The sequence below is a fragment of the Acanthisitta chloris genome, unplaced genomic scaffold (assembly GCF_000695815.1).
Source record: "Acanthisitta chloris isolate BGI_N310 unplaced genomic scaffold, ASM69581v1 scaffold10472, whole genome shotgun sequence".
Classification (NCBI taxonomy): domain Eukaryota; kingdom Metazoa; phylum Chordata; class Aves; order Passeriformes; family Acanthisittidae; genus Acanthisitta; species Acanthisitta chloris.
The window spans coordinates 21,147-35,411 of NW_008661028.1; the positions used below are offsets into that span (position 1 = coordinate 21,147).

The 14,265-nt window shown below is 37.9% G+C and overlaps 1 protein-coding gene across 1 annotated transcript in view; it reads left to right on the top strand.

Annotated features, from left to right (window-relative positions):
• NVL (nuclear VCP-like) overlaps positions 1-13,645 on the top strand; it is a gene marked incomplete at its 5' end in the record, with an annotated part of 34,760 nt that extends 21,115 nt beyond the window's left edge. Inside the window, 5 exons of the mRNA XM_009070066.1 lie at positions 1,065-1,171; positions 5,048-5,124; positions 6,516-6,604; positions 11,528-11,598; positions 13,392-13,645. Coding sequence (XP_009068314.1) covers positions 1,065-1,171; positions 5,048-5,124; positions 6,516-6,604; positions 11,528-11,598; positions 13,392-13,436 — 389 coding nt within the window. The remainder of the gene's footprint in view (positions 1-1,064; positions 1,172-5,047; positions 5,125-6,515; positions 6,605-11,527; positions 11,599-13,391) is intronic.
• Between the last annotated feature and the right edge of the window lie 620 nt (positions 13,646-14,265).

A 14,265-nucleotide genomic window follows, 5' to 3' on the forward strand; every position in this document is an offset into this window, starting at 1 on the left:
CATTTAGATTGGAAAAGACCTTTAAGATTGAGTCCAACCATTAACCCAGCACTGCCAAGGCTACCAGTAAACCATGTCCCTGAGCACCACATCTACACAGCTTTTAAATACCTCCAGGGATGGTGACTCAATCAAATTTCTTACTAAAATAGAACAGTTAGTATCATTATTGGGTTTTGGTAGATGGGGAAATAGGGCATCAAGAAACATTTAGAAACATCATGCAGACAGTTTGTGCTGAAATACAGACAGGAATTGAGGCCTTTCCCAGGTTATACACCCTGTTTGGATCTTTTGCTGTACCAATTGTCAGTATTTGTATCCTGACTTACTGTTTGTGGACATTCAGTATTGAAGCCTGTGTTGCTAAAAGACATTTCTATTATATTTGAGCTTTGAATTGTTTTCTAGAAACATTTGTGATAATTTTATCACAAAATAAATACAACATTTAAAAAATAATGTTTCTTACTTCTCCACACATAGATTTGGAGTCTGTTGTTCTTCCTGGGAAACAAATTCTGTTCTTTGCAGATGTATTTTGTGTTTTCATGGCTTTTCAATTTTACCATTCAGGAAACCAATATCGTAGTAGAAATGCAAATAACCAGTAAAATTAAGTTTACATATGGATGGTTGTGATTGGCCCTGCATACTTGTTATTCTTAATTTATCACTGTCCCTTTCAAGCAGATTTGCAATACAGGTAGAGTTCCTTCCAACAGAACAAACCGTTATGAATTAATGTGGAATTGCTAAACAAAAATGTTCTAGTTCTGTGTTGCAAAACACAGAGTTGTCTTCATTTGTGATGAGATGAAACTGGTATTTATAAGCCACTGTTGAGCAGATGCAGCTTATCTGTACTGGGTAGTAGAGACTCCTACTTGATAGAGATGAAACTACTTCAGTCAGCAACATTAATGCTCAGAGATTCTCATCATGGCGCAGAAGCTTCTTTGAATTTTGGTACAAGTATGCATGTATTCCTTCTCATGTGTAGACTTTTCTAAGGGTGTGTCTGTCTCATTTATGGATTTTTTTCTTCTTTTCCCCTCCCTAAGATATAATTGATCCAGCTATCCTGCGTCCTGGTAGACTGGATAAAACACTCTACGTGGGTTTGCCACCACCTGAAGACCGACTTGCTATTTTAAAGACCATCACCAAAGTGAGTATTTGGAAACAAATCCCTTATCTTCAAGCTTGGTAGAATGATGTAAGACAAATTAAATTTTACTAAGAACTGCAGGATCTTGTGTCATGAAACACTTTCAGGGTATTACACGAGATCAGAAAAATAAACCATCAGGCTATCTGCTGTTAAGTTCCCTCTGAGACTGCAAGGGGTCAGTAAACCTTGAGTAAAGCAAACCTGTTAAACACAGAAGCTGCTGCCTTTTTCATCACAGTTTGAACAGATTTAATTAGAAGATTCCTATCTGTGTGAGTAATGGGCCTAGAAGCGTTTTGTAAGCTTTTTTTGGGGGGTTCCAGACATTCACCAGAATGATTCACAAGCTCCAGCTGTACTTGCTCAACAGTAATTGTGACACTTAATTGCCTTTAGGATTAAAGGAAGTTTGTGATGATAGAGGTTTGGGTTAAAGTAAATGTGAAAATGTAAAGTACATGTCTTCACGGGCTTTACCTGTGGGTAATGGCACAATCAGCCACTTCAGAGATTTGGTTGAGTAGAATTCTGTGTGAGTATTTCTCTGTGGTACAGCAGTAATCAAGGCCTTATAAAAGAACATACAAAGCATTATGAATTACTTGGATGTTTCCTACTTTTTCCAGTAGCTCAACTTTTATTGCAAGCAGATGTTCTATCAGATATTTTTTTGAGCTGCAAAGGAGATGAAATCTCCACTATTGAGAAAAGATCACACTGTATTATGAAATGTGTGGCAAGAACTGTTTATTAAATTTGTAAAAAAGATATTCCAGAATTGTGTAAGCTTAAAATTGTGGTGTAAGCAATAGTTGATTCATAATTCAGAAAGCGAAAACTCATTCAAGCATGTTCTTTCATGCCAAAATGGATGTTCAAAAGTCATACTCATTACAGATTCAGGATGTTAGACTTTCCTTCATTTGTTCTGTGCATTACTTCATGGATGAAAAATGCCCCCATTTGCTGTTAGCAGTAGATCAGTTTATTGTTTGAGTTTTATAAAACCATTTCAGTTAAAACTTTTTACAACCCTGTTGTTAAAGATGATTGCTGTTTAAAAGATCAAGAGTGAAATTGAGTGTAACATCCATGAATCATTTTTCAAACACACTGTAAGGAATTATGATTTTTCTTTTACCGAATTCATTTTTAAAGAGAATTCAAAGTGTTCATTAAAAACTGGGCTTGTATGATTGTTGTGACTTAATACAGACAGCCTGGCTCTTCTGGAAGTAGGTAGTAAGGGTTTAGACACTGGAGTGTCTAAACAGAACGGAAGGATTCTGGTACAGAATTTACATCTGTTCTGTTTTTTAACATAACAGCTGTTGAGCCTTCCTCTACCTAATTTTTTCTGGACAATATTTGGAGGTTTGTAACTATCTCAAGTGCTGTCACTGTAGTTAGTTGGTGTAAGGAAATAGCACAGTGAAGCTTGGTGGGAGGAGGGAAAGGTGGTATTAAACAAAACTAATTTCTATCACTTGCTGGCACTCACAGCTACATAGAGTCACCAGGATACATGCATCCACCTGGTAGGGCCAGAATCACTTGTGTGCAACATTAAGGATAAGGAACTCAGTCTTGAGTCTCCATCTTTTGGCTTCCTCTTGACTGGCAATGACAAACAGGTTGTTAGAGAGAACTGTTTTCAGTTTCCCTTTAAGAATCAAACACTTTAGAATTGTGCTTACTTCAGCTGCCACAAATCTTGGGCGAGGTTGCTGAAAAGTGTCTTTGCTCCCTCATCCTGGGAATCTTTGTGCCTACAGTCTTGTCTTCCTCTTGGATAACACCAAGAGGAGTGGCACATAGGATGTGGTAACCTTGTTATTATCCTGTTGCCAGAATATTTTTTGTGTTCTGCTGACAAATTATCTTTGATGTGGCCTTACCTGCTTGTGGGTCTTCTTGTGATAAAAGCAATACGTTGCATAGTGTTTACCAGCTTGGTTTCTGTGGATCCTGTCACTGGTTATCATATTTGTTATCATGCATTTTGGGATGCAAGATGCTTCCAAGCATTCTAAATTCTTACTCGTCTGAAAATTATGGTTACAAATCTTTGTAGCGAACAAGTGTTAAATCTTTTTTAAAATGTATGGGAGTTATCCAAAAGAAGAACATGGAATAGGTGAATGTGTTAAATTATTTGAAATACTTGAATTTTTTTGTTCAGTTTCATCCAGGGTAAGGAAATTTGAAAAATGTGAGTATATGCTTGCTCAAGGATAAAGAAAACAAAATGTTTGGTGTAGATGTGAGTGGCTTCTGGATTATAGTATGCATTCCCAACAGTCCCCAGGGAATAAATGCACAGGATGTGGATACTGACAAGTGTTGCTGAATGAAAACACGGGTGCTTACAAAGGCAACATGAGGAGTAGAAAAGGGACTTAGGGGGAAGAATAGGTTGTCAGGAAGACAGACAGCCTGAATGTAGGTTGAAGCTTTGTTGTGAAAGAGTTTTATTTCAGTTAACATGTACAAAACAGTCATTTCAAATTGGATGCTAATTATGCAAGAAAAGCATGTCTTCACATGTTTCTGTTACTAGTGTACTTTACATTCCTGCATTAAGCTTCTCTGGTGAACAAACTGCTGAGCTTGTCACTAGGATAGGCAGAGCAAAAACTACCCAGCGTATGTTGTTCCTCAAAGCACTAGTTATGACAATTCTTTTTAGCAGAGAAGGTGTCTCTCTGGCTTTCAGTCTTGTACAACAATTGCTAAAGTATCCCATATGAAATTGCATGAGGCTTCCTTGTTTCAAGGTTAAAGTCTCTCAAGTTGTTTCAAAATCAAGCTGTTCCTTTGTCTTTCTGTTGTGTTGGGATGTTACTCTACCAAAGATTCATTCAAGAGTGCTTCCTTACTCTGCTTAGTCCTTGGCTGTTCTACTGTCTGTTAGGTATTCAAGGGTTTTAACTTGCCAGCTACTGTATTTTTTTTTCTCTTTAAAGTATTCTAGGTATGTGGTATTTTAGTTCCTCTGAAGAAGCCAGAAAATAACTGTATGAATTTGTGTTTTTCTGTCAAGTTAATTTCTGGCAGAACTTTATCAGTTGTATCAAAAAAGTGTTCTTTCCTGTCAAAACTCAGATATTCGATCCAAGATACATCTAGAATCTCTGTACTATCATGATACTACTTTACTGTTGTCTAAGGGTAATAGGGAGATCTCCAGGCTTAGTGTCTGGAAATTTTATTACCTAGTTTCAAGCACAGTTTATAACGTTATTCAATATTTTTTGCAGCTGGAGATGCAAAAATAACAAATGAAACCACTCTTCGGATCTTTGTAGAGGAAGCACTAATAATATGGAAGAGTAGTGTCCAAAAATCTACACTATACATAAACTTTTACGAAATCCAGGATGGACAACTTCTAAGTTTGAAAATTTATGTCTAAAACATAAAAGATACACAATTGGTTTAGTCTTAATGGTGATAAGACAAAATCCACATGCTTATTGCATGGCTATTTCATTTCAACACATAGTAAAACTAGAGGAAGTTCAGCTGAACAATGCTGCTGATGCAACCAGCTATTATTAAAGGCATGTCCACATAGGAACAGTGTCGGTATTACAATGTCCTGTGACAGGCTGGCCATCATTTCCTTAGAGAAAGTCTAACCTGTTGGTGGGAAATTAAAATCTAGCATTGCTTACTGTTTCATAATGAAATGGTTTTAAGGCTGGTTATACTTGTTGTGAGTTTGAGATTAATAATATTTGTGGATATTTCAGGAAGTTTGTCGGACCCCCCCATATGATTCCTGATCAATGAAACTTAATCACTTCAGGGATGGCATGTATAAAAAATAATATTTTCTTACCTTCCTCTTTCTTACATCAACTCCTTCAGGATGGCACCAGGCCTCCACTAGACAGGGATGTAAGCCTGGAAGAAATTGCTTACAGTCAACATTGTGATTGTTACACGTGAGTATCTTCTAGTTTTGACTTTGATATTTAATGTGTCATGCCAGCAGTCTTCTGATATGTGAAGTGTGTTACGTTGTTATTATTAAGGTCTCTTAACTTTTGGGGTTTATGAGCCTTTTCCCTTAGGCTATTTTTCTTACTTTCACTTATGCTTTTTTCCAAGGAGTCAGTATAAATATATGGATGCTAAAGTCTTTTTCATCTGGAATAGGTCTCTTCATGTAAACACAGATCAGTAGAAGCCTCTTGGTTTTGCTTGGGTTTATTTTATAATTCTTACATAATCTGAGGATAAAAGACCCCTGTAAGTTGTGGACTATATACGATGTTGATGAAAGCAAATTTGTTAAACAACCATAACCAACTGGTTCCATCACACAGTTGAAAGCAATCTGTTTGACAAAGTCATAAGTGCCCATTCCAACTTGTGCTTTGGAATAGCAAGGTGTGGTTTTAGGGAAAGCTTGATGGGCTGTATCTGCCAGAATAATGTGCAATTACATTCTATAAAACTTGAAAAAGCTTTAACCTATTCAATGATTAAGTAACACCTAATGATTTTCTGGAGTTCACAAGAGGGAATTTAATTTTTTTGGTCCAGTGGGGGGGAGATTTTGGGGTGATGTTGTCGGGTTTTCGGTTTTGGTATTGGGGTTGCTTTTTTTTTAATGTTTCAGTTCATTTGTGTTTTGAGGGGTTTTTTGTGGGTGGCTTTTGATTTCTTTGGTTTGGGGTTTTTTTTGGTCTGGTTGGGTTGTGGGTTTGTTTGGTTTTTTTAAAACAGCTGTATTCCTAGCATCCACAAAGGAAGCATGGGGAGTTAATTGTGGAAGTGATTTTTAGTTCAGTGACATTCACCATTTTAAAAGCTTGTGAAAAGTTCAACAGCTTTCCAGCTGTTCCAGTTCCAGGAAACTGGAAACAAATACTTAGACTGATCTGACCATGTTTTGTGGATAGTATTATTTTAAGAGCATATTAACTTTACTGTTGATGCAGCTTTGAGCAATAGAACTCCCTTTTGTAACTGTGGTTTCATTTGAATCTTTCATAAGATTGATTAAAAATAAAATAAAATCGTTGTGTTCCCACCAAGTGGCACAATATTAGTCAATCCTTTAGCAATTTTAAAGATGCTGAATGGGATTTTTGCCTCTTCTCTTGCTTCTCATTTATTAGATCTTAAGCTGTAGCTAAAATCTGGAGGCTGTCAGGTCTTCTAATGACTGGGTAGTCTTCAGGCCTCTTTCCGATGTTCTTAAGATGAAACTTTGTGACAGCACCAGGATTTTTTCCCCATCGTTTTTAGTGTCTTGCCTTTCTACATGCCATCAGCAAAAGACAAGAGAAATTTATCCTAAATCAACCTATTCTGTTTGCATCTGTAGAGGGGCAGACCTTAATGCTCTAGTGCGTGAGGCTTCAATTTGTGCCTTGAGACAAGAAATGGCCCTGCAGACTACTCAAAGCAAGACAGGTAAGAAAGCTATTCAAATAACTTAACTGAACAGTGATGAGATAAATGGAATGGAATGTATTTAAAGTAGTTCAAGACAAGCATGAAGATGTGCATGCTGTACATAACTGATGATTCTCAGCCAAACAAAAGGCAGATTTGTTTGCAGAACACATCTTCAAAGCAGAGGTAGGGGAGAGTATAGAAAAATGCTGGAGGTTCAGCATACATTAATTTTTTTCTAAAAGAATTGAGCCTGAAAGGAAAGTTTATGTTAAATGGTAGTATAAACTGACAATCTATTTACTAGACTGATTACCTCTGGCAAATTTCCACATCACAGTTAAAGACTAATTGTACTGATGTATTGGTAGATTTGAGGATGGTTGTAAACTGCACAAATACTGATAGCTTACCTTTGGCACACAGATGTATTGTGTAACTTAATACATGCTTCTAGCAGTAATGGAGCTAGGAAAATCTGAGTGCCACTTTTGATCTTTGGTGTTTAGCTCATCAGTGGCTCTTGCCAGGACTTCAGCAGGGAGTTATAAAATGGTTCAAGTACAATGTCTGCCCTTTCATTATGTCTCTGCACTTCTGTTTTAAGTTGTATTTTCCTGGGATTTTTTTTAAAATTATAGATTGAAACTTTTATATAAAACGCCTGCCTGTCTAGATTTGTTCCAGTAATTTTGTTTGTTATTTTACCCTTAAGTCAAAATGGAAAGCTAAGATGAAACTGTGACTTTTCAGATTATGTCCTTGGAAAATATATTAGGCTTTCTGATGCCCCTGATTTCTAAGAACCATGCTGGAATTTTAATAGCTTTGAATCATTCTTTTTGATCTAGTACATATCCAGTCTTGTCGGGCTTTTAACAGTAGGTTAACAGAGCAGAATGTTTGTATTTCTTGTTTTGAGGCAATGAGCATGTTCATTTGGCAGCGGAGGGAACCCCAAGCTATAAAAACCTTCACTGTTGCATGTCTTGGTTACCCATGTTGCTTGCTGTTGATGGACAAAGCTCTTGATTTGAGATGGAAATTTCTGAGTTTATCCTGTTCATTTTTATAATTATTCAGAATACAGCAGGTTTTATTTCAAGATGTTCTTAACTTGAATTCAGCATTCACAGCTGGGATTGCAGCCTGAGCACTTATTGGATGGATGTGTAGGCAGCCAGCAAGTCCATAATATATGCATAGCTTGATCTGCATGTTTAGAGCAGCTGCTTGTTTGGAACATCCTTGGATTTCCAAGCTGTCAGTCCTGGTGGGTATGAAAGTGTGTAAACTGGTTTCTGATTTCAGACCTTGTTCATGTTTATCTTTCTGGGCTGCATCCAAAGCAGTGTGACCAGGGTGGTTCTGTCCCTCTACTCTGGTGACACCCCACCTGGAGTGCTGCCTTCAGCTCTGGGGTCCTCAGCAGAAGCAGCTTTCCAGTTCCTGAAGGTAGCCTACAAGAAAGATGGAGAGGGACTTTTTATGAGGGCCTGTAGTGACAGGACAAAGGGCAATGGATTCAAACTGAAAGCAGGTTTACATTAGGTATTAGCAGGAAGTGCTGTGAGGGTGGTGAGGCACTGGAACAGGTTGTCCAGAGAAGTTTTGGATGTGTCATTGCTGGAAGTGTTCAAGGCCAGGCTGGATGGAGCTCTGAGAAACCTGGTCTAGTGAAAAGTGTCCCTGCCTAGGGCAGGGGAGGTTGGGGCTAGATAATCTTTAGTGTCCCTTCAAACCCAAACCATTCTGTGGTCTTCAGAAGGATGGTGTGTGTACACAGACTGGTGAATTTATTTCTTTAGTGTTATGACAGGACATGCACAACTGATTCCCCTCCCACTCTCAGTGCTTGACTGAGATGGGTGCTCGTCAGTCAGTGCTTTTGGAATCACAGCTGCTCCTTTCTGTTCTGAAGAAACTCTGTTGCAACTTCTTGTTATGCCTGATCTTTTCCCTCTGGAATAAATGCAGGGGTGTGGTTTTTTAAAACACTGAGCAGTGGTTTGCTTGAAGGTAATTTTGAAAAGTGAAATGGAAAGGTATCCTTTTTATTTCTTAGAAGAATTCATAAATTCTACTTCCAATTTGAACAGGCCTAGTTGATCTGATAATGTTAGTCCACTGCAGTCTGAGAGCTGCCAGATACTGCAGTTTGTCTAGGGGAAGGAAGGGGACTCCTAACAGAAATTGGGCAGATTTTCATTTTATGAGGTCCCTCTGGAGTTCATGGTCATTGGCCCAGCATTTCATAGTATGTTGGGGGCTTGGAAGAGGTCATCTAGTCCCTGACGCCCTGGGCAGGGACACCTCCCACTAGACCATGTTGCTCAGACCTTTATCCAGCCTGACTTTGAACACTGCCAGGGCTGGGACATCCACACCCTCCCTGGGCAATCTGCGTTTGACTGCTGAGAAGAGTTCACTACTGTCAGCAAACTTGGAGTTTCACTTCTGCCTCCCTTTTCCAAACCACTGATGAAAATGGTGCATAAAACTGAATTAAGTACCAATGCCAGAGCGTGACCTACTGTACTGCAGCAGTGCTGCAGTTTCTGAGACAAGTTCCTTCAGAAGCTTTGGCTGAACACCATGTGGTCCTGGTAACTTACCGTTAACATCTTAACGCACCTATTTTAGCTTAATACTTCCTTTATATTTATTTCAAATAGATCTAGTTACAAAGAATGTTTAGGATATGAGAAATAAAGTAGTATAATAATACAGTCATGAGAGATTCTCATACCCTATTTCAGCTACAGGGACAAATACAGAGAACTTATTGACCTTCTAAACTATGACTGTGTCCCTTTTTGTATATATTTATGAAAGACAGCCAATGGCCCCACAGCACCTGCATAGTCTGTAAATCTGATCTTAAGCAGAGAATCTATGAGACTTCTTGTTACAGCAACAAAGAGCAAGTGTGGTTTAACAAGTGAGATTAATTAAAATTTTGCATCTTTGCTGTTGATCTGAAAAGCAAGATCTGGTCCTGATTTGATACCTTCATATTAAGAGGAAAGGGAACAAGCTATCTTTCACTCACCTATGCAAATTGAAAAAAATTTCATATTTAGTGGTCTAAGTACTTACTCTTATTGTTAAAATATTATACCCAATTATATACTTCATTATTTTAATTCATCAATACAAGTGGTGTTAAATAAATAAATTAAAAAAAAATTCATACCTGCTTATTCACACTAGATGGTTTTGTCATCAGCAGTCAGGGCAAACTATGTGAATGCAAGTAGCCAAGGTATAGATTACTGACAGTTAAATTCTCTACAGGATCAAGCTTTGTGCCTGTTTTTATCACATCATAAGCATGAAGTAGCCAACTTACTTGCAATGAGAGGTGAACTACTTTGCTTAGCAGTAGGTAAAAGTATGCTTATACCTAGCCATAACTTATACTGTGAGAGTAGTATCATGGACTGTTTCACCTTGACTTTTTCTGATAACCCTGTCGTTAAAGATCTTCCTAGTTGATAAATGCTGTTTTCATCTTTCTGCCTCCCTGTAGTTGAGGCTATGCATTTTGTCACAATTTGGTTGAAAAATTACAGGCTTTAAAATGAAAGTGAATGCAAAATTAAATTCTCCATCATTTTCTGGAGTTTTGATGACTCAGTCTTAATCTCTCTTCTGTGAAGAACCCAAATTGAACTTTTTTTTACTGTAAGTAATGTTTCCTTGGAGAAATAGGTTAACATGCTGATATTTTCACTTTACATCTTCATTTATACAGGTATAACTTTATATGGTAATAGGAATCTTGAACAGGAGCTTCAGCGAAGTGAGATGAGAAAGGGCATTGAGGTTGTATGTTTAGTTCAGTGAACTTTAAGCTTAATTTTTACTTTTAAAGCAGGTAATAACTGTAGGCTCTTTGTTGTTCTGCTTTATACCCTATGCAAGTCCTCATTTTTAATTTAGTACCTTCCATGTAGTCTTTTGCTTTATCATCAGAAGATTTTTTGTTAAACTCTGACTCAAAATATATTAACCTTAACAGTTTTTTCATGTTGGCACATCCCATTTCACATTGAAAAGGTAGAGGCAGTGAAAGCAAAAAGTGGCTTAGTGAAATACATGAAAAACATGCACCAAACTGATTCCAAGACTGATTTTTATTTCTGTCATACCTGGCACCTGTGCATAGTGTGAGCATTGTAATGAATCTGTATAGCAGTGGCCTCTTGAGATTCTTAAGTCTAGATTAAACAAGGCACTTGCGGGTGAGAACAGAGGAATCCATGATTTATTTGAGTTATGCTTACGTTTCAACATACTAAAAACGTGTTCAAAAGGTCATTATTAGGAATAATTACTGTTCATGGCTGCATTAAGGTCAAAAAGGCAATTTGCAAAAAAATACAGGGAGTTGTAGAAGTGAAAGCTTTTAGAACTTCTGGGTAATGCCAGAGAAGGCAATGATAGGAAGTCAGTTATTTAGAAATGGAGTAGAATTGCAATTATAATGTTTTCTAGGTACTTCCTAAATAACAGGGAAGTTTAACATTAAATACGTGTAGAAAATAAAGCCCAGAACTAGAAGCACCAGAGTTTGAGGGATTCACTTCCAGAAAGGATAAGGGACTTGAATTCCAACCGGATTTGATGTAAGCTGCAATTTTGAAAATTAAATTCTCAATCTGCAGGTAGAAACACTAGTACTTAAAATAACTTTCTGAAACAAGTAAGTATTCTTTGGCTAAAGGTGCAAGGGATTGAGGGATTAAGATTTTACCTAAGATCAGACAGGAGTCTATGCAAAATATAAGAGCTGAGGTGTTCATAACACTATTGAATTAGATCTCATCCAATTGAGTAGAACATACAGTTAGTTAGGTTTTATGAATGCTGCCTTGAAATACAAGCAACAGTCACTTGCCTGCAATTTGAGTAATTTATTGTGCTTTGTTCTTTAAGGAGAAATCAAGATTTCCCGTAAACACTTCGAAGAAGCTTTTAGGAAAGTGAAGTCTTCGGTATCAAAAAAGGTAAGATAAGATTCAAGTATGTAAGACTCATTACTCTCCTGGAAAGGATAATGTTCCTATGCTGGAGACTGGTGGTAATAGTTCAGTTTGCAGTATACTTGGATGTATTTCAAACTGACACTACATGTTGCTGCATTAAACAAACCTGATGTTTTTGACAAGGTCAGAAATTAAAGCCTCCCTTTTCAGCTGCAGATGTTGCATTGCATCTGAAAAGGGAGCAGGTACATGGATTGCCATGCTATCGTGGTTATCTTTCAGGGTGGTGCCTTGGACTTCTCACTGACATTCCCAGATTGGTTATTGACCTGGCCTGAACCTCTTATGTCTGCTGAACTTTCAGTTTGAAGTCAAGGCCTTTAGACTGCACCACACCCTGCCACCACCCTCTAGATTGACGTGACATCCAAATATGTTCAACCTTTTCTGTTCATGTGGAGGACAGGAGACATAATTTTGAGATAGGGCATAAAATACACTTTATAATCTTAATTATTTCTTATCAGTCTTTTTATTATTTGCATTTGACAAGCGAGTTGTTGTAAATGTTTTCCTATGACCTGGTCTTTTTAATGACTGAAAGGAAAGCTGTTCAGTCATATTAATTGCTCTAATTTTGAAGCTTACATATATATGATTTTTTATTGCTGCAGAGCTTCTGTATATGTCTCCATGTGTTGCCAGGAGTATACTGCAGCAATATACATTAATATATTCACATTGAACACTAGCCAGAGGGAAGTTAAATAGTTAACTGTTTCCTTTCATTATTATTGTATGTTGATGGTCAGTGACCTTTTGTAAAATTGGCAAGCGATCTTTGGCCCCAAGAACCTTTAAAGATGGTGTTGGTTGTTTTGTTTCCCTCTGCTGATCACTAAGCAAAGAGCCACAAAAATGTAAAACATCTCCTTGTACAGCAGTGATTGTTAAGTATTAGAACATATTCCTTCTGGTTCTTAAGAGTTAGTTATAACTGAAATACAGGCTCTCAGACATAAGATATTTAAGCTGCCTTTGAAATGCAGAATAACATTTTTGGTTAACTATCAGTCAGGTATTTTGAAATAACTTTTGCAGTACAAGATACTTATCTCCCATTTCTAGATGCTACTTCCCATCTGCTTGACAAATTTACTTGGCAGAAACTCTACATAGCTTCCTATGCTCACTGAAGAACAATTAAAAAAAAAAGCTACATCTACTTTCTCCATCCCATGCAGATCTCTGTGTTTGGTTAACTTGACTTTGGTTTAGTTGGTTGACTCAAAACTAACCAAAACTAACCATTGTTTCTAAACTGCCTTCTATGGACAGATATCACCCTCTGAAGCCAGTTACTTCAGTGGAAGTATTCTGTTCCTCAAAACTGTCATTTTGAGTGACTATTGAAAAGGGTTAAGAAAAAATCCCAGTTGAATTGCACTAGCAAAAGCTGATCTTGTCTGTTCATTTTGGCCAAACTAGATTGGGGAGGGAAGTGTTAATTCAGCAGCTTCCATGGTAAAGAGGGCAGGATCTTCTCAGTGAAGCTACTATCTAACCCAGCATGGCAATATTAAGTAAAAACTCTGCCAAAGGCTTCTCTTAGTCACCAATGGTGTGTATCACTGGAGAACCTCATTTATAAGCTGGGGCAGTAGGGTTTGTAAATGTTTTAAAATACATCTATTGGCTCATACAGCTGGTTTGTTTCCCTTGGTTAAACAACACATATGAAGTCACTTAAATATTGTATAATTTTGTACCACTGCCTGAAGTATTTTTTCTTTTTCTTATCTTGGCACTGTTAGGATCAAATACTGTATGAAGAACTGCAGCAGTCACTGTGCAGCTGATACATTTGGACAGTGCCCAAAAGAAACTAATTCTACATTGGTGGAGAGTTTTGCCTGATTCAAGAGACATGTTGGAAAGAAGCTGTATTAAATCTCTCAACTTTTTATACTGCACCTAAAAAGGTCATCGTAACCTACTGCTCTAAACCATCCTTAATTTAACTGTCTCCAGAATAAAAGATACAATACATGCTTCCTGCTTATAACCATTTATACTTTTATAATGAATACTTTTAGTGCTAAGAGGTTAATATCCTTCTGATAGGTGTGGTGCCCTGAGTCAGTCTCTCAGACAGAGGATAACCCTTCAAAGTCTTTACACTACTCAAATAGCTGTTTTCCAGAATAAGGACTCCAAAAGAATCACTGGGGTAACAGAGCTGTGAAAGTAGCCTGGGAAAGTGCTGCACTGTGTGTTATCATAGAATTTAGCAGTTGGAATGAACCTTACAGAGCATTCAGTCCCAACACCCCCTGCCATGGGCAGGGACACCTCACTAGATCAGGTTGCTCAAGGCCTCATCCAGCCTGGCCTTGAACACCACCAGGGTTGGGGCAGCCACCACTTCCCTGGGCAAACTGTTCCAATGTCCACCCTTATAGTAAAAAACTTTTCTCATATCCAACCTCAACTTTCTCTTTCAGTTTGAACCCATTACCCCTTGTCCTATCATTGCAGTTCCTAGCAAAGAGTCCTTCTCCAGCTCCCTTGTAGGCCCTTCAGATATTGAAAAGTTGCTGAGGTCTCCATGCAGTCTTCTCCTCAGCCTGTCCTCACAGGGGAGCTGCTCCAGGCCTCCTGTCAATTCATGGCCTCCTCTGGACTTGC